General features: G+C 53.2%; 2 protein-coding genes across 5 annotated transcripts in view; one reads left to right on the top strand and one right to left on the bottom strand.

Moving 5' to 3' along the window:
• Positions 1-27,284, top strand: part of RASSF4 (Ras association domain family member 4) — a 33,850-nt gene that overhangs the window by 1,192 nt on the left and 5,374 nt on the right. For 3 of the 4 annotated variants that reach the window (XM_061405741.1, XM_061405738.1, XM_061405740.1), the window contains exons 2-6: positions 9,309-9,402; positions 11,729-11,804; positions 21,053-21,186; positions 22,532-22,623; positions 23,522-23,679. In XM_061405741.1, the coding sequence (XP_061261725.1) occupies positions 9,341-9,402; positions 11,729-11,804; positions 21,053-21,186; positions 22,532-22,623; positions 23,522-23,679 (522 nt within the window). In that variant the 5' untranslated portion in view covers positions 9,309-9,340. The remainder of the gene's footprint in view (positions 1-9,308; positions 9,403-11,728; positions 11,805-21,052; positions 21,187-22,531; positions 22,624-23,521; positions 23,680-27,284) is intronic. The other variant, XM_061405739.1, reaches the window with a different exon arrangement.
• On the bottom strand, positions 17,003-18,500 carry DEPP1 (DEPP autophagy regulator 1). Its single transcript, XM_061405744.1, has 2 exons — positions 18,232-18,500; positions 17,003-17,688 (listed from the first exon to the last, which is right to left on the bottom strand). The coding sequence occupies exon 2, from the start codon at positions 17,659-17,661 to the stop codon at positions 17,035-17,037; it is 627 nt and encodes a 208-aa protein (XP_061261728.1). The 5' UTR covers positions 17,662-17,688; positions 18,232-18,500; the 3' UTR covers positions 17,003-17,034.

Below are 27,284 nucleotides of genomic sequence, written 5' to 3'. Positions count from 1 at the left end.
CAATAACAACAACTAAAATGCCGATCGATCTGCCTGCCTCCAACTCCCTGGAGTAATTCCTGAGCTGCTGCCAGCAGGGTGGGAGGTGCTAAGGAGGGGGTGACGGATGGGAGGGAGAGGGGAGGAAGGGGAAGGAAGAAAGAGAATATGAATGCCTTAGCCCTAGGTCAAAAAATTGCTGGCTGGAAGCTGTTACGGGTCGTGTTTCACTGCTGTCAGTACATTTTCATTAGTTTTTGTCATTATCCCCTCTGTGCGTAGTGCTGGTGGTTCAAGACTTTGCAGGGAAAGTGAGATTGAGACCACAGATTAAAGTGTCAGTGTGAAAACAAGGGTGGGGGTGGGGGGGGATGAGGGGAGGGGAGGGGGTGGGGGATTAGGGAGTAAGATGGGTGGAGCCGTATTTCCACCAGGAGACTCCAGCAGGTGGCCTGGAGAATGGAGCAAAGGTCCAGAGTCCCCCTGGGTCAGGGTCAGCTGGACAATGACCCGTAACAACAGAATATGAACAGAACTCAGGCATGTGTTATAGTTCAGGTTCTATAAATGCAGAGGCTCAAAGGGGAGGCTCTGACTATGGGAGCTACAGAACACACTCTGGACTGGGCCCTGGTTTTGCGAGTGAGTTCAGCCAAATACCATGGCTCATAGACGCTCCTGCTGAGGACCGTCATCCTCTCTGAGTACCATATTCCTGTATCAGAGCCTCACTGTCCCTCTGGAGCCCTGGACTCCATTCAGACTTCTGCTGGGAACTTTTGTTTATCATGGGTGAAGCCCATCTTACCTGTTCCCTCATTCACCTTCACAGCAGTCAGTGATTCAACTGAGGAATCTGAAGGTCAGAGAAGGAAAGGGATTTGCCTAAGGTCACACAGCTACAGAATCCCAGTTCAGTTCAGTTCAGTCATTCAGTCATGTTCGACTCTTTGTGACCCCATGGACCGCAGCATGCCAGGCCTCCCTGTCCATCACCAACTCCCAGAGCTTACTCAAACTCATGTCCATTGAGTCAGTGATGACATCCAACCATCTCATCCTCTGTCGTCCCCTTCTCCTCCCGCCTTCAGTCATTCCCAGCATCAGGGTCTTTTCAAATGAGTCAGTTCTTCGCATCAGGTGGCCAAAGTATTGGAGTTTCAGCTTCAGCATCAGAATCCCAGAGCAGAGCTCTAAATCCAGATTCTTGCAAAGGCTGGTGGTTACCCTGCCACAGAGTACACTGAAGAAAACATTTTCAAGTTGTTTTAAAGTAAATCAAAATCAAATGGGAAGCGGCTGCACTTTCCGAAGCTTCGGCAGATTTCTCACTCCTGTTAAAGGGGAACTTGCATTCGGCTCCCTCCTGTTTTTGGCTTCTGACCTCCTTCCCCAGGATGCACTGCTGAAAGAGATTTGGAGCCCCTTCCCCTTTCCTTGGGCTTCCCAGGTGGCTCAGTGGTAAAGAATATGCCTGTGGTGTTAGAGACGCAGGTTCGATCCCTAGGTTGGGAAAATCCCTGGAGGAGGAAATGGCAACCCAGTCCAGTGTTCTTGCCTGGGAAATCCCATGGACAGAGGAGCATGGTGGGCTATAATCTATGAGTTCACAAAAGAGTTGAACACAAATTTAGTGACCCAACAAGAACAACAACAGCCTTGCCTGACCTTGGAGGGTAGAAGTGAAGGTGTCATACAGCCCCATAGCTGCAGAGCTGGAAAGAGACCTAAAGACACTCTTGTCCAGCTGCCTGGCTACAATCCTGGCTAAGCTGAGGCCCAAGAGATGCAGCAGCATGCTGAAATCATCAGCCAATGCCCGAGCAAAGCTCACACCTGCCTTCTCTCTGGGACGCCCCCTTGCCTCCTCTTTCTTATTGCGACGCATTCAGCAGAAGTTCTTAACCTGGGACCTAGGGATCCCGGGGCACATGGATAAGGGTTTACCGATCCCCTGCAATGGTATGCAGATCTCATGTGTGCATGTGTGCACACTCACGCGCACACAGGCATTTTTCTGGAGAGAGTGTGTTAAGCTTTCAAGAGACTCCAAAGGGATCCATGACCCATGGTTCTGAGCTGAACCGAGTCTTGCAGGAAGCCGCCTTCAGCAGCTGCATGCGGTACGCAGGTGTGGTGCAGTGGGTAGCGCTGGCTGGGGCGGGAGGGCGCGTCAGGGAGCAGGGGGTGGGGGCAGCAATAGAGAGCGTCAGTGCTGCCCCACAGCACTTGGCACTTAATAATAGGAGGGCCTGCCCCTCTAACCCCAGGTCAGAGGGATATTGGTCAGTGATCATTCTGAGTAGCTATTTGGCCCAAAAAGCACGGCTGCAAGGATTCCTGTTTCTATGAGTGTGTGCTCAGTCGTGTCTGACCCTTTGTGATGATATGGACTGTAGCCCACCAGGCTCCTCTGTCCATGGGATTCTCCAGGCTAGAATACTAGAGTGGGCTGCCATTTCCTGCTTCTTCCTTCAGGGGATCTTCCCTACCTAGGATTGAATTCTCATGTCTCCTGCATTGGCAGGCAGGTTCTTAACCACTAATGCCACTGGGAAGCCCTCCTGTTTCCTTAGATTTCTTCTTCCATAGGCAAGGGGCGGGTCCAGTTTGAGGAGGAAGAGGTGTATGTAAGGACTTTGGCCAGGGAGTACGTATATGTGAGAGGGAGCAGGAGGATTGGAAGTGCTTTCTTGCCCCAGGTTGCCATGTTTTGAAATCAAGGACAGAAACCGGAGATCTGGCTGCAGGAGTCTGGGTGTAGCACCACCTCTAAGTGGGAGCTGTCAGAAAGCTTACGAGAAGGACCAGGCTGCCTAAGTGCAGAGGGCTCGGCTCTTCAGAGGAAGGTCAATGGTGTCATGGAGGACTGGGTGTTGGGATGGTCTGAGCGAGAGAGCTGGTGGAAGGCCAAGACTTGGGGGAGGAGAGGATACAGTAAAGGTGAGCCAGGGTCAGAGGATGGACCCAGGAGAGGGTGGTGAGCAGAGGTGCCAGTGGCTCTGCAGTGGCCTCTCCTGCTCTGCCCGACTCCAGCTGGACTGCACAATGTCCCCGTGGGCTTCCCGGCCACCAGGGCTGGGGCGGGGAGGGTGTGGTCAAGTCCAGGGTGGGGTGAAGATGGAGGAGAGAGGAAGAGCCAAGATAGAAGTGTGGAAGGGGACGGGAGCTGCAGCTGCTGTGTTCCTGCTCACCACCCGCATCCCAACAGCTGGCTCTCTTGGAAAAAATCTGTTGCTTGGGAGTGGCCTGTGTCTGGCCAGACCCCCTATCAGGGGCAGCTGGTACCAGCAGGCACTACAATTTCTTCCTTGGCCAACTTCCTGCCATTTGCTGGCTAACAGGTGCTCTCGAGGGCCCTTTTAAAGGTTCATTGTTTTCCCTGCCACCTTCCTGCTGGCCCTGGCTGGTGATCGAAAGTTGTAGCCTTGGGCTGCAGAACAGGGGCCTTGGGCTTCCCAGGAATGCATGGCAGTGTCCCAGCACCTGCTCTTTTCTTGAGAACCGCCTTCCTCCTTCTGGTCTGAGTAGCCTGGGCTCAGAGGCTCCCAGCCGTGCCCCTCACGCCCTGTCCCTTTTCTTTGGCTCATCGTGTCATGCTCCTTAACATATTTAAATTTCATCCTGCTTGCCCGCTCCTGTATTCTTGGCTGGAAAACTCCATGGACAGAGAAACCTGGTAGGCTACAGTCCGTGGGGTCGCAAAGAGTCAGTCACAGCTGAGCACCCACGCAAGGAGGAACATCAGAGTAGTGATTTTATAAGACGTAAGAGCAGAGGTTACCAAGCATTCAGATTTCACACACATCCTCAGCACATTTTAATTTGCACACTGATAACATTTTCCTTCTGCCAAGTGAGGACAATGACCATCTATTGTTGCCACAAGTTTATGAAAGAGGGGGCATTGTGGGAAGCACATCATCTTGAAATCAAAGGCTTTCCGATGCAGTGGATTTAGCCTCAGGAAAACACCACTGCATTAGCCTTCTTTTTCTGCTTCAGACCTTGGCCCATAGGAAGTGGGCTATAGTGATGGCCTGAAGAGCCATCTGCCTTCTCCCATGATAACCGGCTCCACAACCCCAAAGAGGAAAGATGGTCCAAACCAGGCAGCTGAAAACCTCCAGTGGCCTTTGTTCCAAACGAAAGACCAGGGACAATGGGGAGGGCAGGCAGCCGGCCCACTGTCCTCACGGCCCCTCCTCACGGCTGGCAGAGCAGCTACTGAAGTGGAAAGCGAAAACAATTCCCTGCCTGTTCACTGGGACAGGTAACCATGGCTGGCTTGCTGCCCTGGGGCCCCTCCTCTGGGGACAGGGAACCTGGGCTGCAGCCTGAGTCCTTGGATTGGGGACAGAGTCTCCTCCAGCCAGGGAAGCAAGAGTGGAGCCTGATCTGTGTGCCCTGGGGCCTGGGGGAGGGGAGCCAGCCAGGACAAAGAAAGCTGGGCTCCGCAGAGCCACAGGGCTTGGCCTGCCCAGCTGCATCTCACTCTGTACTTTGCAGACTGCGCCAGGGCGGCGGGCCAGCCCACCCTCTCCCTGACCCCACCCTCGACCAGAGCGGCCCGTTTGTGCATTAGGCTTCTCCTGGGGTTTTATTGAAAGATAAGATCATGCTTTTTATAAAAGGTAGAAAAACATTCTATTGGAGATTCATTAAGTCCTGCCCAATGCATGAGGACAGCGAGTGTTTAAGGGGAGGTTTCAGGAACATGTTCCAAACAGAGAGACATCTCCATTGGCTTTCTTCCTGGGCCTGTGTCCCCGCTCTCTCTCAAGCTCTCATTTAAGTTATCTATAGGGTGCCTCGTAGGTACCCGTGCAGCTCACTTGAGAACTGGACAAGACCCTGGGAATGAAAACTGTCTCAACCTCCAGTCGGGTAAATGAGGCACAAACACAGTATCGACATTTGGAGTGGAATTCTAAAGTGACCCCAGTGCTCAGGTCTGGAATGCAAGGAGATGACGGAGTGGCCAACTTGGGAGTCACGGGATGAGACATGTAAGAATCAGAGACCATGAGAGTGGCTTCAGGCCATACGCATGATGGATGTCAGAGGACACAGCAGTTTATGGTTCTCTCAAAGAAGAGAAGATGGTTTTTCCCTGGCGTGGAGGCTCCAGCCCTGTAAGGCTCAGGCCTCGCCCGGCAATTTGGAAGCAGCTTTGTTGCTTCCGCCAGCCTTCCTTACATCCCTCCTTCCCTTACTTGGGATGGTGTCCTCCATTCTCTTTCCCTGACACAGAAGCTGTTTACTCAACAAGCCACCTTCTCCTTTCACTTCGTTCTGTGTCATCTAGGATCCTTCTGCACTTTGCTCCTGATTCCCTCTGAGCTGCCAACCCCAGCTGGTGTCCCTCAGCTTGTTAATCGTGTCCTTTAAATAAGCAGGCTGTCTAGGGTAAAGTGTATTCCAGAAGCCCAGTGCGGAGAACATCTCCTCTGTCATGCAGCACAATATTATCCAGAGATGGAAGATCCCCTGGAGGAGGGCAAGGCAACCCACTCCAGTATTCATGCCTGGAGAATCTCATGGACAGAGGAGCCCTGTGGACTACAGTCCGTGAAGGTCCCGAAGAGTCGGACATGACTTAGCAATGAGCACACACGTGGACAAAGCCATGGATGGGGCCTCCCCGCCACCCACCTCACCTTCAGCCAGAACACCCCCTTTAATCTAATCTGCATAAATATTCCATTTGAATGAAGAGTTCCACAGCTAAGAAAATTTCTAACTCAATGGAAATCAATATTCTCATTGTACAGATGGAAAAATCAAGACCCAGAGAGGAAAAAGCATGCAACTTAAGCTATATGGGTTTTTAGCAGCTCCCAGCCCAGAACACTTTAAGAAGCATCTTCTATTAATAACTAATCACTGTTTAGAAGAGAATTCTCTTAGAAGAGAATTCCACTTAGAAGTGTCCCTACTAAATAGAGCAAAATGGGCATATTCCTCGCAGGCTGTGGAGAGTGAAAGCATGAAGTGTTATAAACTGTCATGTATCTGCAAGCTTTACATATATATGCATATGCATGAGTGCTAAGTCGCTCAGTCATGTCCAAGTCTTTGCAACCCTATGGACTGTAGCCCACCAGGCTCCTCTGTCCATGGGATTCTCCAGGCAAGAGTACTGGAGTGGGTTGCCGTGCCCTCCTCCAGGGGGTCTTCCAAACCCAGGGATCAAACTGGGCATCTCTTGTGTCTCCTGCATCGGCAGCCTGGTTCTTTACCACTAACACGACCTGGGAAGTTAAAAATATATATACACATTCATTTTTTAATTAATTAATTTATTTTAATTGGAGGCTAATTACTTTACAATATTGTAGTGGTTTTTGCCATACATTGACATGTATATTCATTTTAATTGAATTATTTATTGTGTTAGAATAAACTAGATTATCCTGCAGTAACAAATCCCTGAAACAGAGAGGTTTATTTCTCTTCCCCCATCCACATCTGTTGTGGATTGGCAGAGGCCTCTGGTCCCCAGAGATACTCTAGGACCCAGGCTGACCATCAAGAAGCTATACTAACTGGGTTATATGGCTTTCCAGGTCACCATGGCGGGAAACAGGAGAGCTGCGGGGCCACACGCTGGCCCAGATGCGCTGGCCTGGGAGTGACACTCAGCACTTCCATTTGCAGAGCTAGTCACATGGCCCTGTGGCTGCAAGGAGCTGCAAGGGAACTATCACACGGTCAGTCCAGGGGCAGTGATTGTGTCCACCACAGTCACCCAACTTTAAAATGAACTATACCCTGTAAAAATCCAGATTTCTGGCTTCTCATGAAACACCAGAAAAGCTGCCCCGCCGGAAGAAGAATGTGTCCCCAAGCCCCATAGACTCCACTGACCAGTGTCCCTCAGCCAAGTCACGTCCCTGGCCCCTACAGACTTTTCCATGATTTATTCCGGCTGTGTATACACAACTCTGGGAAAGTTGACTTTGTTGGACTTCATGAGGCTTTCTGTACTCATTCAATAATTTAACAGCCATTTATGAATCTCCTGCAGCATGCAGTCTTGTGATCTGTGCTGGAAACAAGCGGTGAGGCATAAACATAACATCTCTGCCATGCTAGGCTCCTGCTCTTCTGGGAGAATCAAAGCGAGAGGCAGGTTCTGTGACGGAGAGCGGGGCACAGGTGCTGGCCCAGAGAGGAGCTGATGGCTGGAGGAGGGGCCTGATCTGGGAAGGGCTTCCTGGACAGCTAAGGGCAGAGTCTGGGATGAGGACGATGCTGGATTCTGAGAGAGAATGGCCATAAAAGCCCAAAGGGAGGACAAAGCCTCAAACCCACTAGGGGACCTGAGAGCAGCTCAGGCAGCTGTGCTCCAGAGCAGGAAGTGGGGAGGAGTGAGAGAGAAGCTGGCTGCAGAGCAAGGCATGAGGGAAAAAAAGCCCCTCGGGTTATTTCTGGGTAAATCCAGCCCTTCCCATTATTAGCTTGCTTAAAACAAGACAGTCGGTCACTGACCCAATAGGAACAGGAACAGTGTTGGCTGAGAGACTCAGCCTTGCCCCGGGCTGAAGCCAGCTTCTGTGTTCGTAGCATTTACGGAAGTACCCGGAAAGAGAAGCTGGCAGGTCAGTTTTTCCACAGGAGAGCTGAAGTGCTGAGGAACTGAAACCCTATTTTGAAATAGGCCAAGGAGAAGGCTGCTGAAGGCCCCCAGCTCCAGGGCCCCACGGTGCGAATGCCCCATGCCCTATGGAGGCGGGGCCGGCTGCGGCCGCAGCTGGGAGTCTGCCCCATCTGCGGGCCAGTTTGCCACACTGCAGACCAAGGCAGAGGGGAGGCGTTTCGGGGATGACTCTGATGTCACTGGGAAACTCACCACCCCCAGATCATTCCCCTTCTCCATGCCCACCGTGTGTCCCCTGCCGCCAGCATCGGCGCTCAGGGCTGATGTGGCCGCAAGAAGGCTGGCTCTTCCTGTGTGTGGGAGGATCAAGCCAGCAGGGAGACAGTGTGCTGGGCTAGTTGGGATCAACACCCGGGGCACAGTGCGGCGAGGTCCTCCACGCAACAGCAGTGGAGCAGGCCCTGAGCCCCACAGTAGCACTGGCACGCACACAGATCAGGAAGATGTGGCTGAACCAGGTTTGTGTGAACAGATGTGGAGTGTTCTGGTTTTTTTTTTGAGAAGAAGCCAAAGGCACTCCATGATGTGAAAGACATGCTGTGTGCCCTCCCAGGTCTGTGCCACCTCCCAGGGTCGCTAAACTCCTCATTCCTAGCTGCACCTTGGGAGAAGGGGGGCAGAAGCAGGATCGAGGTGAGAGTGTGTGTGTGTGTGTGTGTGTGTGTGAGAGAGAGAGAGATGCTGGCTTAGAGCCCAAAGCGCAGGGGCCGTTGATAACAGAGCACTTGGCCAGAATAATGCAGAGACAGAAAAGAGTGGGAATCTATGCACAGGATGCCAACAGGATAGAGAAAGCTCTAGATTTACCCTCCATGAAAGGAACCCCAGAGGGTTTGGGAAGCTCCACAAACATTTCCAGGTTGTGAATGAGAAGAGACAGTTTCATGGATGAGTCTATGAACAGCCCTGTAGGGCAGATGTTACTTCACGCGCCAAAGAGAAAATGAAGGGTCTGAGGGTTTTAGTCACTGTCAAGATCAGTATAGAGAAGGGCTGAAAGACCAGAGTCGAGGGCTAGATGCTTGTGATCAGTGACTTTGCCGTCGACTCGCTGGGAATCTTAGGTGAAGCACGTAACTTCTGTCCCTGTTTCCCCATCCGTGAAATGAGTATTCGACGGTCCTTACCTCGTAATAGTACTGTCAGGAATAAATAATTCATAGAATACTCTCAACGGCCTCCGGCATGTAGTGACCACGGTACCAATTAGCCTGTCACTAAGAGGGCTGGCCCAGGGGTGCTGACCCCAAAGGCAGCAATGGGGCAACCACCCCGGGACCCTTGGGCATGGGCAAGAAAGGCTCAGGGCGACTTAGAGGTCTGAGGGAGCAGCGGAGGTGGAAGACATCATCCAAGGTGCCCTTAAAAGGAAGAGGATGTAGCCTGAAACACTTAGGAGAGCGATCTGATTCCTAGGGGTTGTGAAGAGGTTTGGGACAGGGGCTGAGCGGTAGTTCCGACCTTGCCCTGCCCGGGCTGGCGCATGTGGGCGCAGAGTCCCATTAAGTCCTCGGGGTCTGACACTTCAGCCACTCCGTGCCTGGGCGTGCGGGATGCGGTGCAGTAGGAGTAAGTGGTCTCAGGCCTCTACACCAAAGCTCTGGCCCCACACTGGCTGTTGCTCCTCCTGGCTTACCCGTCTGTGGGCCCTTCCTTGTCTACCTAGCAGGTAACTTCCAAGTCTGCAGACAAGAGAAGATGAAGGAAGATTGCCCCCCCAGCTCTCACGTGCCCATCAGCGACAGCAAGTCCATTCTGAAGTAAGTCACTTGTGTGCAGAGAGGGGCCTCCATGCCCGCCCTCCCCACGGCCACGCCCCTGCCGGGGGCGGCCTTGGTGGGAAAGGATTCTGGGCACTTTTAATAAGTATGATGGTGGGCCTGCCCCAGGGACACTGATGGGGGTGCTTCTTCCTGAAGTCTTTCTCTTTGGAGATCAAGGATCAAGGTATGCATTTGACCCCCACCTCCCTAGGGCCCAGGAAGGCAGGAAAGTGTGGCTGCCTACTGTGATTCTGCAGAGATGGCATTTAATTTATTTAAAAACTAGAGCAACCCTAAACTCATATTGTGTTAAACAGTTCATGGAAAGAACCCTCAAAACTGGTGTTGAGTTTTTATTGAAAAAGTATATTTTATTGACATTATGATTTAATTCTGCTTCTTTTTATTTTATTTACTCCCCGTCTGTCTCATGATAAAAAAAAGAAAAACTGGGAAACTTTCCCAAGTTCACTGCTGAACTAAAGAAAAAATCTTTTTTTTTTCTTTTCATTTTATCTTATTTCTTATTTCGAGTCCTGAGTCCAAATATTTTCTAAATTTAGTCAGCTCCTGTCTGTTGTCCTGAAGGCAAACCAAGTCTCCTTAAAATGCATTAGCTTTTACTGAGGACCTGGCTCCTAGGATCCTCCTTCCGGAGACCCTGAAAAAAGCAGTGCTGCCTACAAGATCGTTTCCTGATTTATATTTGATAATAAGAACAATGAACAATACTAAATATTTTGAAAAAGTCATAATAGTAACCCTAATGTGATGAATTCTAAGTCGCTTCAGTTAGAGATCAAACCCCCATCTCTTACGTCTCCTGCATTGACAGGCGGGTTCTTCACCACTCACGCCACCTGGGAAGCCCTATTATGTGTAATGCATATATATACACATATATCCTATTAATTATGTGCTATAAATATATTCTAACAAAATTGTATTCCGTGTTCACACACTTAGAAGCACACTGGGCATGCAGTATTGAATCCTGCATTGTTAATACCATTACGTTGTAAAACCTCGCCAGTTCCCATCATCCCAGGTCACACAGGGCTGCACACCAGAGCAGCAGAGCGTGTTTTGCTCATCCAGGCCCTAGATTGCTTGCGTGAAAGCACAGCCCGAGAGGTTCTAGAGCCTCTCTTTCCAGCAGGGAGCCACCAGCCACAGTGGCTGCTAAGCACGTAGCCTGTGGCTGAAAGGGTGTACTGAATATACAAGGAGCTCCAAGTGGCAAACATTTCTTACAAAATAAAACAATGAACAAAGTCTCGTTATTTAATAGATTACATGATAATATTTTTGATAATAATTTCCCCTATTTTATTTTCCTTGGTAACATGACTTCTGTGGTGATTTAGTCCCTGAGTCATGTCCAGCTCTTTTGCAACCCCATGGACTGTAGCCCACCAGACTCCTCTGTCCATGGGATTTCCCAGGCAAGAATATTGGAGTGGGGTGCCATTTCCTTCTCTAACGGGTCTCCCCCAGCCAGGAATTGAACCCGGGTCTCCTGCGCATCTCCTGCGTGCAGGCAGGCAGGCAGATTCTTTACCACCTGACCACCAGGGAAGCCCGATACTGGGCTACTGGGCCATTTAAAATCATGTGTGTGGCCTTCATGTCTTGTCTATGGGACCGCACTGCCTGCAGAGCCCAGCTTGGGGGCCGCAAACTGGAGTCATTTTCTCTCTGCCACACCTCGGCCAAGGCACAAGCCGTGGCTTTCCCTTTATTCTGGGGAGAAAGCGTTTGGATACAGTAGCCTTCCTGGGGCCTTCAGGATCTGACCCTCGCAGCTGTCACTCTCATCCCTTGACCACGTCCAGAAAGTCAGGAGGAAGAAGAGACAGACATCTGTGCTGGTACTCCCACAGCAGCCACCCCAGACCCTTACAGGAAGTCATATGGGGGGAAAAAGCGAGCTTTTAAAAAGCCAATTATCCAAGCCCAAGTGATTTATTCTGAGGAGGTGACTCAGAAGTAAAGTGTAGAGAGATTGTCAGGAACTCTTATCTATAACAGTGAAATTGTGCAAACACCCTCAAAGTACAGCAGTGTGACCTGGGCCCCTCTGTGAGTTTTGCTTCCTTCTCGGCCCCACCTCAGGCTTTCCAGGAGTGCTGGCATGTGAAATTCCCTAGAAGATTAAAAGACATGTGTCTGATGGCAAAGTCTAGCCTCTCAATGGAATATATATTGTTGGCAAAGCATGTTCCCCATTTTATAAATGAGGAAACTGAGGCCACCAAAGCCAAATGCTTTATCTAAGGCCCGGCCACATCCCAAGATCACATGTGTGTCTTTTCCTTTTCAGGTCAGAGCTCTTAAGCCTGCTGAAAACCTACAACTGCTACCACGAGGGCAAGAGCTCCCAGCTGAGGCGCAGGGAGGTGAGGCCGCTTCTCTCCTTTTCCACAGGTCACCATTCATCCTGGCTGGCCAAAAAGACTTCGGCCAGTCTTTTTTGGAACTGCCATATACCTGTTAACCAAGGGCCATTCTTTATACCTGTTAACCAAGTGAAGGGATGTTTCCTTCACTTTAAGTGTCCAGTAAGGATAATGAACTGTCAGGTCTCCCATTCTCTGAGTTGGGGACAAAATTATCTCCTTTGAGGTCCCTGCAAGGGGTCCTGAGGGTCGGGCCATCCCCAAGAGAATGCAGAGCCGATGGGTTTCAAAATGTGGGTCTTCTCCTTCCTCCTGGGACTTTTGTCTCAGTGAAGGTCAGGATTCTGGGGTTTGAAATCTTTGAGATTTCACCCAGCCCAGTCCTTCCTCTGCCCGTCCTTCATCACAGGGCCCTGCTTTGCCCAAGTTCACAGCAATCCAGGAGTAAAGGCAGAGCCTCTCTGCTTTTCAACCAAGAGGAGAGCCTTGCAGCAGAGGAGGGCTCCCCAAACGATGCTCACAGGGCCAGGCAGGTCCAAACGTGCAGAGCAGGGTGGGCGTGGTGACAGAGGACATCATCAGCCCACTGGCAGGCCCCGCTGCCTGTCAGATCCAGCCCAGGGTAGCCGCGTGGAGTTCTGGGATTGGGACACCCAAACTCTTCCTGATTTTTCAAAAGAAGCTAGATATCCGGAATTTCATGTGGAATTTCCAAACCTCAAAACACTATGTGAGCTAAACGAAGCACGTCTGTAAGCCGAACATAGCCCATGGGCACCAGCTGAACTCCAGGGAGTGACCAGCATCCCAAGGCTCAGGGAGCCGCTCACCAGGCAGATTAAGTAGAGGTGGTCTTAACCACCATCCAGAACTTCCAGATCTTTCACAGGGGAGCCCTGGTCGGGATAGTGGGACATTTGAAAAAGCCAAATGGGAAGTCTTATCGTGATCATGGTTAAGCTTTATTTTGGGGGTTACCACGGCTGAGATCCTCTAGACAAGGAAATGGCAACCCATTCCAGTATTCATGCCTGAAAAATGCCATGGACAGAGGAGCTACATGGCGGGTGGAAGTCCATACAGTCACAAAGAGCTGGACATGACAGACAGACTGAATACAGGGTTGAGATCGTGTTGGCTCTTGGACTTTCTGCAGCCCATCAGTGTCTGAGAAGGGCCAGCAGACGCTTCCCACCCTCCTTTTCTCAGGCCTGCTGAATCAGAAACTCTTTCACCCTCCCAGCTGTTTTGACAACTCCTCCAGGGAATTCTGGTGATGGCCAAGTTTGAAAACAGCTAATTTAAGAGCTTGATCTTGGCACTTGGGATTCCCCAGGACACTCCCCTCTTTAGGAACAGCTGAGTGGGAAGAGGGACTGGGAAGCCCCAGCCCTGTTTGTGTGATGGGACAGTCCCCGTGGAGGAGTAGAGGACCTTGCATCAGGAAGAGAAGCCCCTGGGGTTCCCAGAGGCAGGAAGTTAACATCCCACAGGCAGGGATTTTCATTTTTCTAACCCTAAAGCAGGTGGGGGGGTCTGCCTTGATCTCCTTGGAGCTGGAAAGTACTTTTCATGAAACTTCTGAAGCTTTAACCATCCAGGTATGCCAGCCTGAGGGAGTGTATGTCTTTGGAGGTGACCGCCACCATCGAGACAGGTCACTGGCTTGGGAGGCAGGGAGTTCTAATACTGAAATGCATGACTGGTTCCTGGATCACCACATCTCAGAGTGACTCACCCACACCCAGTGTCGGGGCCTCTGCAGTTCCCCAGATCGCTCACCTGGGACCTTCTGGGCCTCAGGGACTCGCTGTCCTCATAACTTGCTACAGGGCCACCTGAGATTGGCCTCTCCTGGCCCTGCGGGCCCCAAGGGCAGGACAGACAGGAGGAGCTTGGCCTCAACTCTATTCATTGTAGTCCTAGAACTTGATGAGGGAGGAGGGGCATTTTCCAACAAAGAAACCGAGACTCTTAAATGAGTCTCTGGTCCATGATGACATTGAAGTAAGTCAGAGATGCTGGTGTGGCTCCAAGACCTGAGCAGAGAAGTGTATGATACAGTGACAGCAGGGTCAGCATTAAGCTCTGGAGACCTTTGGAGGTCTCTGTTGGGGATGGCTCACCAGAGCTTAGAGACTCAGAGGGTTGTTCATTACCTTTGATCCCCAGGCTCGACCCCCAAGCTAAGCACGGCGTGCTCAGCATCAGGTACCTCCCCACCCCTATGGTCACCAGGCCTGCCATGGAGCAACCTCAGCCTGGCTGCTGCAGTTGCGGCACCTTCTCTTCCACTGTCTCACCCGCAGTCCCTTGAACTTAGAGAGATGAAAGTTGTCAATGGGCAGGGGCCGCACCTGGAGCAAGCGTTTCCCCATGAACTTTCCCCCAGCTTCTAAAGGGCTAGGAGCAAAGGATTCCCAGTGCAGTAGGCTGAAGCACTAGCTTCCTTCTTTGAAAACCTTGCCTTTAGGATAGGATAATTCTGCTTGTTTTACAATGAAAAGTGGGAATAACCAGGAGCAATCTGAGCCTTTTGGAAAAATAGCAAAGCATTTTAACCAGGCTGGTTGGTTCCTGTAGAGAATAATGGACCACCAGGAAATGCCAGTGGGCAGCTACATCACTGCTGACATTATGAGCTAGAGGCCTTAGGTCCCTGGGGTCACTGGGTGTGGTGTGCAGCCAACTTCCAAAGCCAGCCTCCCACCTTGCCCAGCGCTCAGCTCTAAGTGGACGCAGAGCTCCCCCTGGTGGCCTCAGCGCATATCACACCCAGTGTGGGACCTCAGCCCCTGAGCCACTGCATCCTGCTTAAGGGAAGGACCTTCCTCCACCAGGGATCCCCTTCCCCCTTACAATGATCCCCCTTCCTCTACGGCCTGAAGGCCGGAATGACAGGGGTTGACAGACCACCGGCCCCTGGTGAGTACTAGGCCTGTGTTCCCTGGGAGTTGCTGAGTGCTCCAGGCTGCCTCTCCAGGTGGGAGGGGCACTCGGGTACCTTCCCTGGCTTCAGTGCTGGGTGGGAGAAGGATGAGACCGCTCACTAGGGCCTCACCAGGAGCACTTTCTGTTAGGCTTGGAGCTCCTGTCCTCAGGAGCTTGGGACGCTGCTGGAGACCACTTCCCCCAGAACTTTTCTGTTTTCTTTGTAGGGGGTACCTTCTGAAGGTGCCATTAGCTTCTTTTACATCCAGGAAATAGACAGAGAAGTCCAGAGCCCAGGGCTCTCCGGGGCCCTGTGTGATCTCCCGAAATGCAGCAGTGTGATTTCTGAGCTGGTGGGATTAGCAGCGTCATCCTCATTTCTGCCACTTCGCTGTAAGGCTGGCCCAGTGAGCCCAGCACATCCCATCACCAGTCACACACCCCCCCAGTAGGTCAGCCCTACTCATCACCTCCTAAGGAAGTTCCAACCAATGCCTGTTCCACACATATTTGCTGCAGAAGGTCAGGGACCCAGAGGTGTGAGCCAGCCAGAAGCACGGCAGGTCGTGACCGCTGGGAATTCGTATATAGAGTTCATAATTCCATCTCTGAGTTCACTTGTACTGTTTCCCAGTCACTGTAGAATGTGAAGGATGGGCCTTGCTGTCCCCACTTTACAGATCAGGAAACTAACCACTTGTCTGAAACGTTTTCTTTTAAAATTTTAAATTATCATTCTAATAATTTTTTCTTAATGTATGGTTTACATTCTGCCTCCTCAGAGAACATACAATAAAGAGGACTCATGAGCGCCGTAAACGTCCAAAGCGATTTCTGTAAATATTTTAAAGTTGAAGGAAAGAAAGGGCGAAAGAGAGGCAGGGAGGGAGAGTAATTTGCTCGTCCGCAGAGCAAGGAGGTAGGGGAACTGAAGCGGGCCTCCAGCCCGCCCGTGGCCCCAGCTCTGTCATTTGCCTGTCCGTCCTTCCCACCCTGACGAGGGCAGCCAGCCCTGGCCTGGCCCAGGAGAACCCAGCAGCAGGCCTCGGGCCTGAGTCTTCTGATTGCTCTGATGCCCGACCTCCTCCCCGAGGAAGGCAGTCTGCCCCCTCCCTGTTCCTCATGCTCACCCCCTTGCTTGCCAGACGCCTCTGGGAACTGAGGTTTGCCAGGCTGTGGGGACCCAGGGCTGGGGGGGGCACCCATGGACATGTGGAATGAGGCTGTGGTCCCTGGACCCTGCCGTTCACCCCACGGATGAGAGGCCCTGGGTGAGGCGGTGGGGGGTGGGAATGAGTGGGGACAGAACCGTGTGGTCTGGCGTGCGGTGCCCTGCAGGCTGGCCGGGGCAGCTTCTGTCTTGGCCATCAGCGTGGGGGAATGCTCCTGGGGCCACAGCAGGACTTGCACGGAGGGACCCCTGAGGTTCCCTGGGAAGCCCCAGGGACAGACCCCTGAAGCACAGCAGCTGCGTTGGTTGAGCCCCTCTGTTTGCTCATGGTCCCCGTGGGGGAACTTGGGAGTGTCCAGGGCTAGGCTGTGAAACCATTGAGGGCCAAGACTTTGATTTCTCCTCTCCCCCAAGCTTCTTTGTTTCCCCACCTGTGAGACCACCAGAGAGGCAGCAGCTGCTCCACGTGTGGGCTCGTAACCTGCGCCCCTGAATGCGTGCGGGTTTTAGCACAACCTAGGAGGCAGGTCTCATTAATCACAGCTTACCCAGGAGAAAACTGAGGAACAGACATGTTAAATAACTTGCCGAAGGTGATAAGCCAGTTAGGAGAGCCACAAGTGGGATAGGCTGTTTTTCAAAGAAGGGGTCTCACTGCTGCTGCTGCTGCTGCTGCTGCTGCTAAGTCGCTTCAGTCGTGTCCGACTCTGTGCGACCCCATAGACAGCAGCCCACCAGGCTCCCCTGTCCCTGGGATTCTCCAGGCAAGAACACTGGAGTGGGTTGCCATTTCCTTCTCCAATGCATGAAAGTGAAAAGTGAAAGTGAAGTCGCTCCGTCGTGTCCGACTCTTCGCGACCCCACGGACTGCAGCCTTCCAGGCTCCTCTGTCCATGGGATTCTCCAGGCAAGAGGACTGGAGTGGGGCGCCATCGCCTTCTCCTAGGGGTCTCACTACGACTTGCCAAAGCAGAGAGCCCCTGCAGAGAGGTGGTTCCCTCCCAGAGACCTGCCAGGGGCAGTGCCCAGCTGGGTTGCGGGCGGGAGTGGGGCGGTTGGATAGGAAGAGGAGGTGTGGAGGAGATGCAGACCTGTGTGCTATTTACAGAAGGCTTTATTGGGGAGGCGTCAGAGTTCATGGATCACCGGGAGGTGCAGAGAGAGAGTTCTGAGGATGCTGCTGTGGTGAGGGCTTGTGGGGGAGCCCGCATCCTGTCCAGGTTGCCCAGAAGCCTGGGAGCACTGGTGCCAGTCCCTCGACGTTCTCTGCAGAGAGTGTCCTGGAGCCTTGGCATCACTCAGCCTCCCTCTGGGGGTCCCTGGCGCCTTGCCACTGTCCGTCTGTCTGCGAGAAGCCCAGGGATCAGCGGAGGGTCCAGTCCTCCTTGGCACATCCCTTGTACTTGGCTGCTTCTCCTGAGACTCCCCAAAGAGCCAGTCCAGGGGGTCCACAGTGCCAGTCCTGGGCAGGGAGGGCTGCTGGCCAGTGAAGCGAGTGGTCATGTCCTGTAGAGACCCAGTGGGGCAGCTCTTTGCACAGGAACGGGCTAGCCGGTGGGGTCTGCTGGTTCGCACCCTGGCTGCAGCCTCATCCAGCACTGAGGTGGGCTGTGCCAACTGACAAATGGACCTCACGTAGTCATCCAGGCTGGGGGAGGCGGGCGGTTCCTCTCCAGCCCCTCCGGGTAGCATCTCCTCCGAGGTCTCCCGAATTGTGGGCAGGAGGGCCACAGAAAGCAAAAGCCGGGACCTCATGGCTGCCGGTGACAGGGAGGCAGCAGCCTGTTGGTTGACAGAGGGCTTGGGTGAGAGACTGCTGGCCATCCTGACACCCCTCCCCTGTCCCCTCCCCTGTCTGAGGTCGCCTGGGTGAATCAGAAGCCTGAGAGCAGTTTAAAGTCTGCAGATCCAAGACCAGGCTCGAACTCCTGGGCTCTTTCTGCTAACATCCCTTAAGGCCCTATCATTACTGTGGGTCAAGAGCCCAGCCTCGTGGGACTGGAGTCCGAGGAAACCTGGGTTCAAAACCAGACAGCCGTTCCCGACCCAGGGTTCTTTGGCAAAGTCACCTCTCCAAGCCTCCACTTCTCCATAAAATAGGGTTATAAATACACCTCTCCAGGGTGCTGGGAAAACATATGGCACGTTCCCCTCGGGGAAACGCCTCTGAATATAAAGCCTCCGCAGCTGTCGCCTCCGCTGTTAGCCGCATCCTGGTCGCTAGCCCGCAGTGAGCAGGGCACGTCCCAGGCTGAGAACTGCCCTCAGACATACCCAACGCGTTTTTGTTTTACCTCAAGCCAGAGAGCAGTAGCCCTCCCTTACCTGTAGCTGAGGAAGTCTGGGGGTAGCAGGGGAGATGGATGAGCAGGGAAGTCCTCAGGAAGCGCCCAGGAAACTCAGGGCCAAGGGCCCAGGGTCGAGGAGTTGGAGCCGGTGTCCGGAGCCAGATTCTGTGAGAGGGACAAGGAGGACGACGCTCCGGGCCTCTGTCCAGAGCGAAAGCCTCCCTGAGCTGTCTGGCAAGCCTGGGGCCTGGCCGCTGCTTTTATAAACCTTTCCACCGGCAATCAATTACTGTCACACGGGGCCAAAAATAGCAGCGCTCAGGAAGGCTCTCAGAGGAAAACAGCTTGGCGGGCGGGGTCTGGCCCAGCTGCCAGCTCGGAGCAAGTGTTTGCGCCCGTGCGAGGTTCTGGGAATGTTTACTCCACAGGGCAGGGGTGGGGTAGCCTCAGCTCCGTGCCATCTCAGGGCACTGGGAGGGCCAGGGCCTCCACTGGACCTCCACAGCGGCCCCAGTCTCCACCATCTCCACCTGGAAGCGTTCTTTGGTACACCTTACACCAGCACCCTGACACCCCACGTCACTCTGGCCCACTGCTGGCCCTGGCTGAGCTCCAGGCCTGCACCCACAGGGACCCCGTCAGACACAGCAATGTGGAACTCAGCCTGGAGATGGCCGAGGCCGGGCTTCCCTGGGCTTGCTGAGCCTTGGGCTATGCCCACCTTCCTCTGGGACCGGGGGCAGCCTGCGGGGTCCTGGTCTTGCTGCTTCACAGATGAGGAGCTGTCGGATGAGAACGGGCTTGTGTCTTTGTTCCTGGCTATCTAACCAGCACACCTCTGCAGCAGTGGCTATTCTAGGTACAGAGAACGTGGCAATGACCGAGTCATTATGTCCTTCACCCAAAATGCGGTTCAGGTCTTGGCTTTCAGACTCAGCTTCAGACACCACTGTCAGATGTTGACACATTGCTGGAGAGAGCCTCCGCTCACCAGGAACAGCTCATGTCCACCTGCAGACATGTTTATCCATAGATACCCGCCCCACGGCGGACTCTGGGTGGAGGAACATGGAAAAAACCATAGCCACAGACCAGCTGATGCTCTGGGGCAAGGCTGGGGCGGGGTCTGTGAAGCTGGACATGCTGAGGCCAGGCCTTCAAAGACAGTTCTGGGGACCCCACTGTGAAGAAAGATGCAGGGGCTTAGTCTGGGGAAGCGAGGGGCTGGGGAGAGCTGCTGCCTCTGAGGTCAGGGCTGAGCCGTGCTAGGGACCAGCTGCCTCGTGTGGCTCATGTCTGATGTCCCTGCGCAGACAGCAGGGGTGCCCCCAGCCTGAGCTCCCCTTCCCTGGATGGAGGGAACACCCTCCCGGCCTGCAGCTTTCTCTGATCTTATCAGAGGAAACCCACAGCAGAGGAGGGGACCTCCTTCACCTCCCACTTTGGGTTTTCTCACTGTCCTCACGGGACCTCTAACTCCCTGAATCCATAGTCTTTGCTTCCAGGGACACGAGTCGCCTCTCTGTGCAGCGTCAGTGGTTATCAGCGGCTCTGGCTGTTTCTGTTGCTGTCACTTGTTTTTAGCAAATGGTGCAAGGCCGTTCCAGAAAGTTATGTGTATTTTTGATAACCTTGAACAGAAGAGAACTATTTTCTTTGTGGATGGCAGGGTGTTTTTAAAATGTTACTAACTACCATGAGATCAGTACTGCAGGACAGCCCTATAAGTGTTGCCAGGGATGTGAGACTCCCACAGGGTCTCTGTTCTTACAGTTTTCAGTGCCAACAAGGAGAAAGAAATGGTGTTGATGAATCTATAATAGAATGGTGCTTGAGAGAGCACTGGGAGAATGATGTTTTAAGTTCATTGCCAAAAGACCAGTATCAGAGCAGACTAGGAGCATGTAGCTGGGGAGACCTGACTCGGCTGAAGGGTGAGGCTGAGAAGGTTCCTGGCAGGTGCTCTGAGGGTACAGACAAAGCAGCCTGGCCAGGAGCACGTGTGGGCTTGATTAGCTTGGCACAGGGAAGTTGGAGGTGGTTGTGTGCAGACAGAAGCCTGAAATAGGTCAAGAAACAGAATCAAGGACCCACGGGGAGCAAGTGGGAGCTGGCTGAGAGTGCTTCTGGAGGACTCTGTTGATTAGGACCTCAGGGTTTGGCAGCAGATGAGTGGCCATGCCATCTGCAGACCTTGGAGAATTAGGGCTGGTCAGGATCGCCGGCTGGGAGCTGTTGTAGATACTCTGAGTGTGTGTGCCAGTAGTGGGGCACAGGACTGGCCATACCCCAGGTGGTGAGGAAGGCAAGACTGGCCTTCAGGAAAGAGGCCAGCTTGGAAATTGGGGGTGGGGACCATGCTGGTCCTGCTCAGCCCTAGTGGGCATGGGATCCAGTGCCCTTGGCACATTCCCAGTAGGAGCAGGTGACTATGGGCCCCCTGGGCAGGCGCAGCGCCGCACGGAGAGCTGTCCCGTGTCGCACCGGTGTCTGCACAGCTGTGCTTCCCTGGAACGTGTTTCCTTGCCACTGTGTGGACGTGCCTGCCGGACGGCAGCTGCGTTCCTGTGGGACACCTGACTCAGCGCCCTGCCCCAGCCCCTGCTCCCGAGTGGTGGAAGGGCACGCCTCAGGCTTCCTCTCCAGCCCGGGCCTCGTGCCTTAGAGCACAGAGAAATTCGTGGGCCTTCCCCTGGAGGAAGACGGGACCCTAGGGATGAGAGGCTGCACCTGGGGGCCTGAGTGCACAGGGGGGTCCCGTGGGCGGGGGCTGACGTCTGAGGGGGGTGTGAAGGTGGTCAGTGACCCCTGAGTGCGGCTGCTCTGAGAGGAGAGGCTGAGCGTGTGGGTCCCCACAGGAAGAAGGGGCTCTGATCATCGAGGGGCTCCTCAACATTTCCTGGGGACTGAAGCGGCCCATCCGGCTCCAGATACAGGATGACAGGGAGCGCGTGCACCTCTCCTGGACACCTGGACAGTCCAGCTGCCATTCGTGAGTGTCCCGCTGGGTGGGGCGGGGCCCAGTGGTCTCCACGACAACCTAAAGCTACTGCTTGGAGTGTGCGGGGCCAGGAGGTTGATCTCTGTCTCTGAGTGAAAGCCCCATTTCTGTTTGGGGCAGGAGGTGGGAGGGTAACCCACCCTCAACCTGGTCAGTCACCCCTTGACTGCCTCAGCCCAGGACCTCAGCTGCCAACCTGAAGCCTCACCCCCAAGTGGTTCTTCTCCATGACAACCAAGTCACCCCCGACCCCCTCCAGGCTGCCCTCACCTCCACTTGTGCTTCTCAGACGTTCCTCGTCTGTAAGAGAAAGAGGCCTCTGTCTGCAAGCCAAGCCTCTCAGTCTGTTCTGTCCTGAAACACACAGGTTTAGCCTCCAACGGTTCTGCTTTTATTTCAATATCAGAATTTATTTTTACAAGTTTATCAGAATTTATTTATATCAGATTTATTTGAATATATTAAGAATGTTTTGATAGGGATAAAATGGTTTTCTACCTGTCTTAACAGACGTTTGCCTGTTTCCACTTCACACCCAAAGACGGGCAGCAAGCTGCTGAGTTTTGCTTGCTTTCACACATAATAAATCCTTCTAAGAGTCGGAAATTCAAAACGTTTTCCCCTTCAAAAATGCAAGTAAAGTTGCTGCTCTCGTGGCCCTCTGCACGCCGATGCCCCTGGCTCATCTCCAGCTGTCCCTAGTCACTCATACTGGATTTGGGCCTTAGAGCTTCGAGTTTGGACGGGCTCCTTAGAAAGGAGGGTAAAAGTGGTCACACGAGCCACCTCAGACAAGGCCCCTCGGAGGCCCCTCGGTGCCGGCTTGGCTCCTCTGTCTCCTCCTCCCAGGCTCCTTTCCTGGTATGGCTACTTCCCATTACACCCATCCCTCCTCCAGTCCAGCGCTGGCTGCCCTGGCTTGGAGTCCACCTTTCACAGGGGCCTGGAGGTTAGCCCCCTCGAGGGTGCTGCTGCCCTCCTCCCCCAGGCCAGAAGGCAGCCCAGAGAGCCCACTTGGCACACAGCCACAGAAGCCAACCGCCTCGGCCTGGTGCCCAGCATGGGTCTGTGTGTGTCCCTCTGTCCGTACCCCAGGGCTTAGAACAGGCCACGCAGGTCTGCAGGGCAGACTCCCTCTCCTTCCAGCAGATACTGGCAACCTTTTGCTCTTGTTTTTATCTTTTACGTTGACAATGTGTGAAATCCTGGCCTCAACTCGGCCTGTCCTGCTTCTGGCCTGTGTCTGGCCCACAGAGGCAGCCAGCTTCCTTTTCTTTGATCTGAACTACCCTTCTCTGCCAGCAGCCCTCTCAGCACCATGACTGTCTCTTTTCAGGAAGGAGCCACCTGTTCAAGATGGCAGAGTCACTGCCCAGGAACCCAGTTCTCAGGCTGGGCCCCAGGAGGAGAGTTCCAGAGACAGATCAGGTTGGTGGGGCCTCAAGAAGCCCGCGACCCAGTCCCACTCATCTGGGGTGGGGGCGGCTGGCTCATGACCGCCATCTCTGGAGATCAGCTTTGTGGAGTAGCAAAGAGTGGCTTTGTTTGCCTTCAAGAGCGTGTGCGCTAAGCTGTTTTTGTCGTGTTCAACTCTTTGCGACCCCATGGAATGTAGCCCACCGGGCTCCTCTGTCCATAGAATTCTCCAAGCAAGAATACTGGAGTGGGTTGCCATTCCCTTCTCCAGGGGATCTTCCTGACTCAGGGCTGAAACCCACATCTCCTGCAATTCCTGCACTGCAGGCAGATTCCTTACCAATGAGCCACCAGGGAAGCCCAGCCCCTGCTAAATCTCTCTTCAGCCCAAGGTGTTCTTACTGACTCCTCACCCAAGGACAGGGAGCGCAGGCTTCCAGAGGTGGTATGCTTGTCTGAATCCCTGCAGCGTGCTGCCTTCTGAAAAGGAGAACATCTGCAGAGAACACGGCTCTCACCTGGCCCTGCAGGCCTCTGGGATCTCTCCCCCACCTGCCAGGATCCGTGCCTGGGTGTCTGTCCTCTCTGCACCTCCTCTTGACTCAGTGAAGGGCTTGTCCCAGAGGACAGGGCTGGGGCTGTCAAAGTCCTGCTCTGGGTCCCTGGAGTTGGAGGTCAGGAGGCTATGGCCGTGTGGCATGGGGACACAGGTTATCTTGTCTGGGGGTCACCTTTTCTGTCTGCAAAGTGGGTATCACACTGGCTGGACCCCAGCCTCCATCACAGGGACAGTGCTCACACTGCCGTCTCCCGCAGCCCAGGGAGCCACACTTCACGCGGCACCGCCACAGAGGCTCTTCTGTCACAGCCCCTGTCCTGAGCCTGACCCCTTGCCCATTTCTTGCCACAGAGCCAGTGGAGGAGGACGAGGAGACCCCACAGCTGCTGCGCACCAAGAGCGATGCGGCCTGTGTGATCCAGAGGCGGCCCAGGAGCCGGGCGCCCGGCGAGGCCCAGAGGACCCGGAGGCACCGCTTCTCCATCAACGGGCACTTTTACAACCACAAGGTGATGGCCCGCCCGGCCTCTCCCTGGGCCCCGAAGCCAGGCTTGGGGAACCAGCCCCAAGCGCCATGCACGCATCGCACCTTCCGTAGTGGGGCCCTCGGTGGTCACGCCTGAACTCACCCTCAGCAAAACCCAGTAGGCTTCCCAGGCGGTGCTAGTGGTGAAGAATCCACCTGCCGATGCAGAAGACATGAGACACAGCCTGCATCCCTGGAGGAGGGTGTGGCAGCCCACCCCAATATTCTTGCCTGGGAAATCCCATGGACAGAGAAGCCTGGGGGGGCTACAGTCCAAGGGGTCGCAAAGGGTCAGACCCAACTGAAGCGACTTAGCATGCACAGCCCTGGTATACAGGTGAGGCTGTGCCTGTGTCCTGATGGAGAAACAGGCTGAGGAGGACAATTGTCTTGCCCCAAATGACATTTCACTTCCTGACCACAAAGCCTGTATTTTTCCCATCACACGCTCACTGTCAATTCATTCTCACAGATTGCATGAATGTTTGGAGAATGATGCTACATTTGTCTTCAACAAGCCACTTTTCTGTACGGTTTCTCCCCAAGGTCGGTTTGTTGTTTCACGGGAGTGTCATGTACCCTGCTGTCACTGTCGCTTGGTAGATTAAGCCACCTGGGTCGGGTGTGCCCTGGAGCATGTGTGATGGGTCCCAGAGAACTCGCACAGCTCCTGATTCCCAGCACTTACCCTTTTGTCCTAGCCTTTTGTCCAAGTATGTATTGTACTGACCTCAGGAAAAAGAGATCTCCTTCCCCTGATGACATCATTCCATAAACAAATCCAACTGTAAGAAGGAGAAGTGGATTGTTACTATAAATGGCACCCATGGCAGTGTGGGTGAGGCCCGGAATGGGGCGTCCTGCCATAGAACACATCCTGCAGCGCTGGGAAGCTGGAAGCCAGGGCTTCCAGGCTCAGCAGCTGCCCTTCCTGATAGGTGGTGGGTGACTCATGGGATGGGGAGCTGGGCGAAGGGAGGTCTTGGGTCAGATCTGAAGCACAGTCACACAGGTGAGGTCTGCTTGGAGCCATTCAAGCTACTCTTGTGGTACCCTGCGCTTGGGGATGAAGAATTCAACAAGGCAGGCTGAAGGGCCCCCGCTCCATCATCAGGACCTCCCTCCACTCCACACTAGCTTTGCAGGGAGTGTTACTGAGGAACAATAGGTTATCTTCACTAAATCTAGGAGGCTGAGTGTGTCGGTCACTCAGTCATGTCCAACTCTGTGACCCCATGGACTATACTCTGCCAGGCTTCTCTGTCCATGCGACTTTCCAGGCAAAAATACTGGAGTGGGTAGCCATTCCCTTCTCCAAGAGATCTTCCTGGCCCAGGGATTGAACCCGGGTCTCCTGCACTGCAGGCAGGTTCTTTACCATCTGAGCCACCAGGGAAGCCCAAATCTAGGAAACCAGAGTATTTGAGAGTAGTTTCCTCACAGGGGAAGGGGAAGGCAGGGCTGAAGTTAAACAGAGATTAAGAATGTCTGGATTACCCAAAGGACCGGCCATCTAACTTGGGTATTCTTTTTTTTTTTTAATGTAGACCATTTTTAGTCTTTATTGAATTTGTCGCCATATTGCTTCTGTTTTATGTTTGATGTTTTTTGGCCACAAGGTACGTGGGATCTTAGCTCCCTGCCCAGGGGTCAAACCCAGCCCCCTGCATTGGAAGGCAAAGTCTTAACCACTGGACTGCCAGGAAAGTCCCTGACTTGGGTATTCTTTAAATACTGTTCCAAAGGGGTTTAGTCTGCAAAGTGTTAATTAAGCACCATTTGCTAATATTTGAATAAATATTGATATGCTACTTTAAGGGACTATTTGAAAATTTAGAAAGATTCTTTGCATGGATGTAGACTCATTCTATACATTCCTAAAAAAAAAAGGTTTTTATGACTCAAGGTACTGAATCGTGGGCTTTATCTTCAGTACATTCACCTCTCCTCTAAGAGGTGTGTTGGGCACTTTAAACCTTACATTAGTCATTGCAAATATCACGGGGACATGGAGAAGTCTGAACAGCCTGTAGCCTTTGAAATGAACCGAAGTGAAGAGTCGCGGCTTTCATCACAGCCTTTCTCGTCCCTTGGTGCCATCCTGCCCTTCTTAGCCAGCCAGACCTACACTCGACACGCTAGTCAGGGTGGCTGTTCCCCAGCCACAGACTTACCTGCCACATGTGGATCCATCCTTCCAGGCAAACTGGGTACCTTCTGGGACTTGAACTGGTGTCTTAGCCATGTTGGACAGTTGATTCACATCTGCTGAAGGAGCGAGGGGCTCCCTTTTTTGCTCCTCGCTCCACATCCATTCAGAATGTGTCCTTAGAAATCAGGTAACAAAGTGCTTGAGTCGAAGGCAACAATTGAAAAATAATAACAATAATAAATTCCTAGAATTAACTTCCTGGAGTTGTTATTCCAGGGTTTATTTCTTAGAACTGTACACTGTTGCTCCACTTAATTATTTTCTACAACAGTTCTCACAGCAGTGATGCGTGATTTCCAGCGTGGGTGAACTTGGTACTGTCTTCAGTGCTTGGCCTGTCGGACTCAAGCGTGTCCTGGGCGGGAGAAACCACTGTGGATAGAGACAGGAAAGGAGCCACGGGACCCTTGTTCCTACTTGGAGCTGCTTGGTGTCTTCTTGAGAAAAGAGTTCAGGCGGAAGAAACACGATGTCTTGTTGACATGACCTTTCTTCTCCTAGAGATAGCCTGACTCCTCTGTTTCATATTTCTTAGAAACCGAAAGTCTAGTTGGACTTTCTGTACCACCCAGAGTCATTCTACATCTCAACTGTGGAGAAAGCAGGTCTGGGTTTGAGGCTGGCTCCAGTACTTGGACATCAGCTGGGGACACTGAACGAAGCCCTCGTGTACCCTGAGCCCGAGTACGTCCTGGGGAAAGCAGAGCTAGGACCATACAGGAGGAATGTGTGAACTGGAATCAGTTTCAGAAAGCAAGGAGGAGCTTGCCTACAGGGAAGTCAGACACGAAGGGAGGACCCTGTGCCACGCTGGTGAAGCATGAGGCTTGGGGCAGCTCCGCCCTTTCTAGATGGGTGACTCCAATGAGCTACTAACCTCTCCAAGCTCCCTGTACTTCTAAGGACTGTTGTGAGGATTAAATCAAAGAATCTATATAAAGTATTTAGCAGGGTTATTACCTGATTGGTGATCATTAAGGACTTAATAAGCTTTAACTTTATTCCCCGGAAATTCCCTGGTTGACTTCATGTATGGTGTCTCATGAACAAAGGCAGGATACCTGCAAGAATATCACGGGCCCCTGAAACTGTGCAGAAGCCGTGTGGCTGGAGCATGGGATGCTTGGGAGGGGGCGTGTGGGAGGAGCGGCGGACGCCACTGTCTAGGCTGCGGCGCACGCTGTAATACAGTACTGCTCGAGGTTTACCCTACGATTGCACCCCGGGACATCCTCCTCAAGTGCAGGTGCCAATCCAGGAGTCTGCACCAGGCAGCTGAGACTGTACGCGACACAGCTGGCCCAGAACACACTTCGAGTTGCAAAGTGTTTGAAAGGTTGTTCCTTTGTGCAATAGGGTGGAAAATGGGTCGAAAG

Source organism: Bos javanicus, chromosome 28 (assembly GCF_032452875.1).
Source record: "Bos javanicus breed banteng chromosome 28, ARS-OSU_banteng_1.0, whole genome shotgun sequence".
Classification (NCBI taxonomy): Eukaryota; Metazoa; Chordata; class Mammalia; order Artiodactyla; family Bovidae; genus Bos; species Bos javanicus.
The sequence above is the reverse complement of the archived record's forward strand: the minus strand, read 5'-3'. Positions and strand labels throughout refer to the sequence as shown.

Excerpts from the sequence above, each read along its gene's own strand:
- DEPP1 (XM_061405744.1), bottom strand. The coding sequence starts at position 17,661 with ATGAGGTCCCGGCTTTTGCTTTCTGTGGCCCTCCTGCCCACAATTCGG.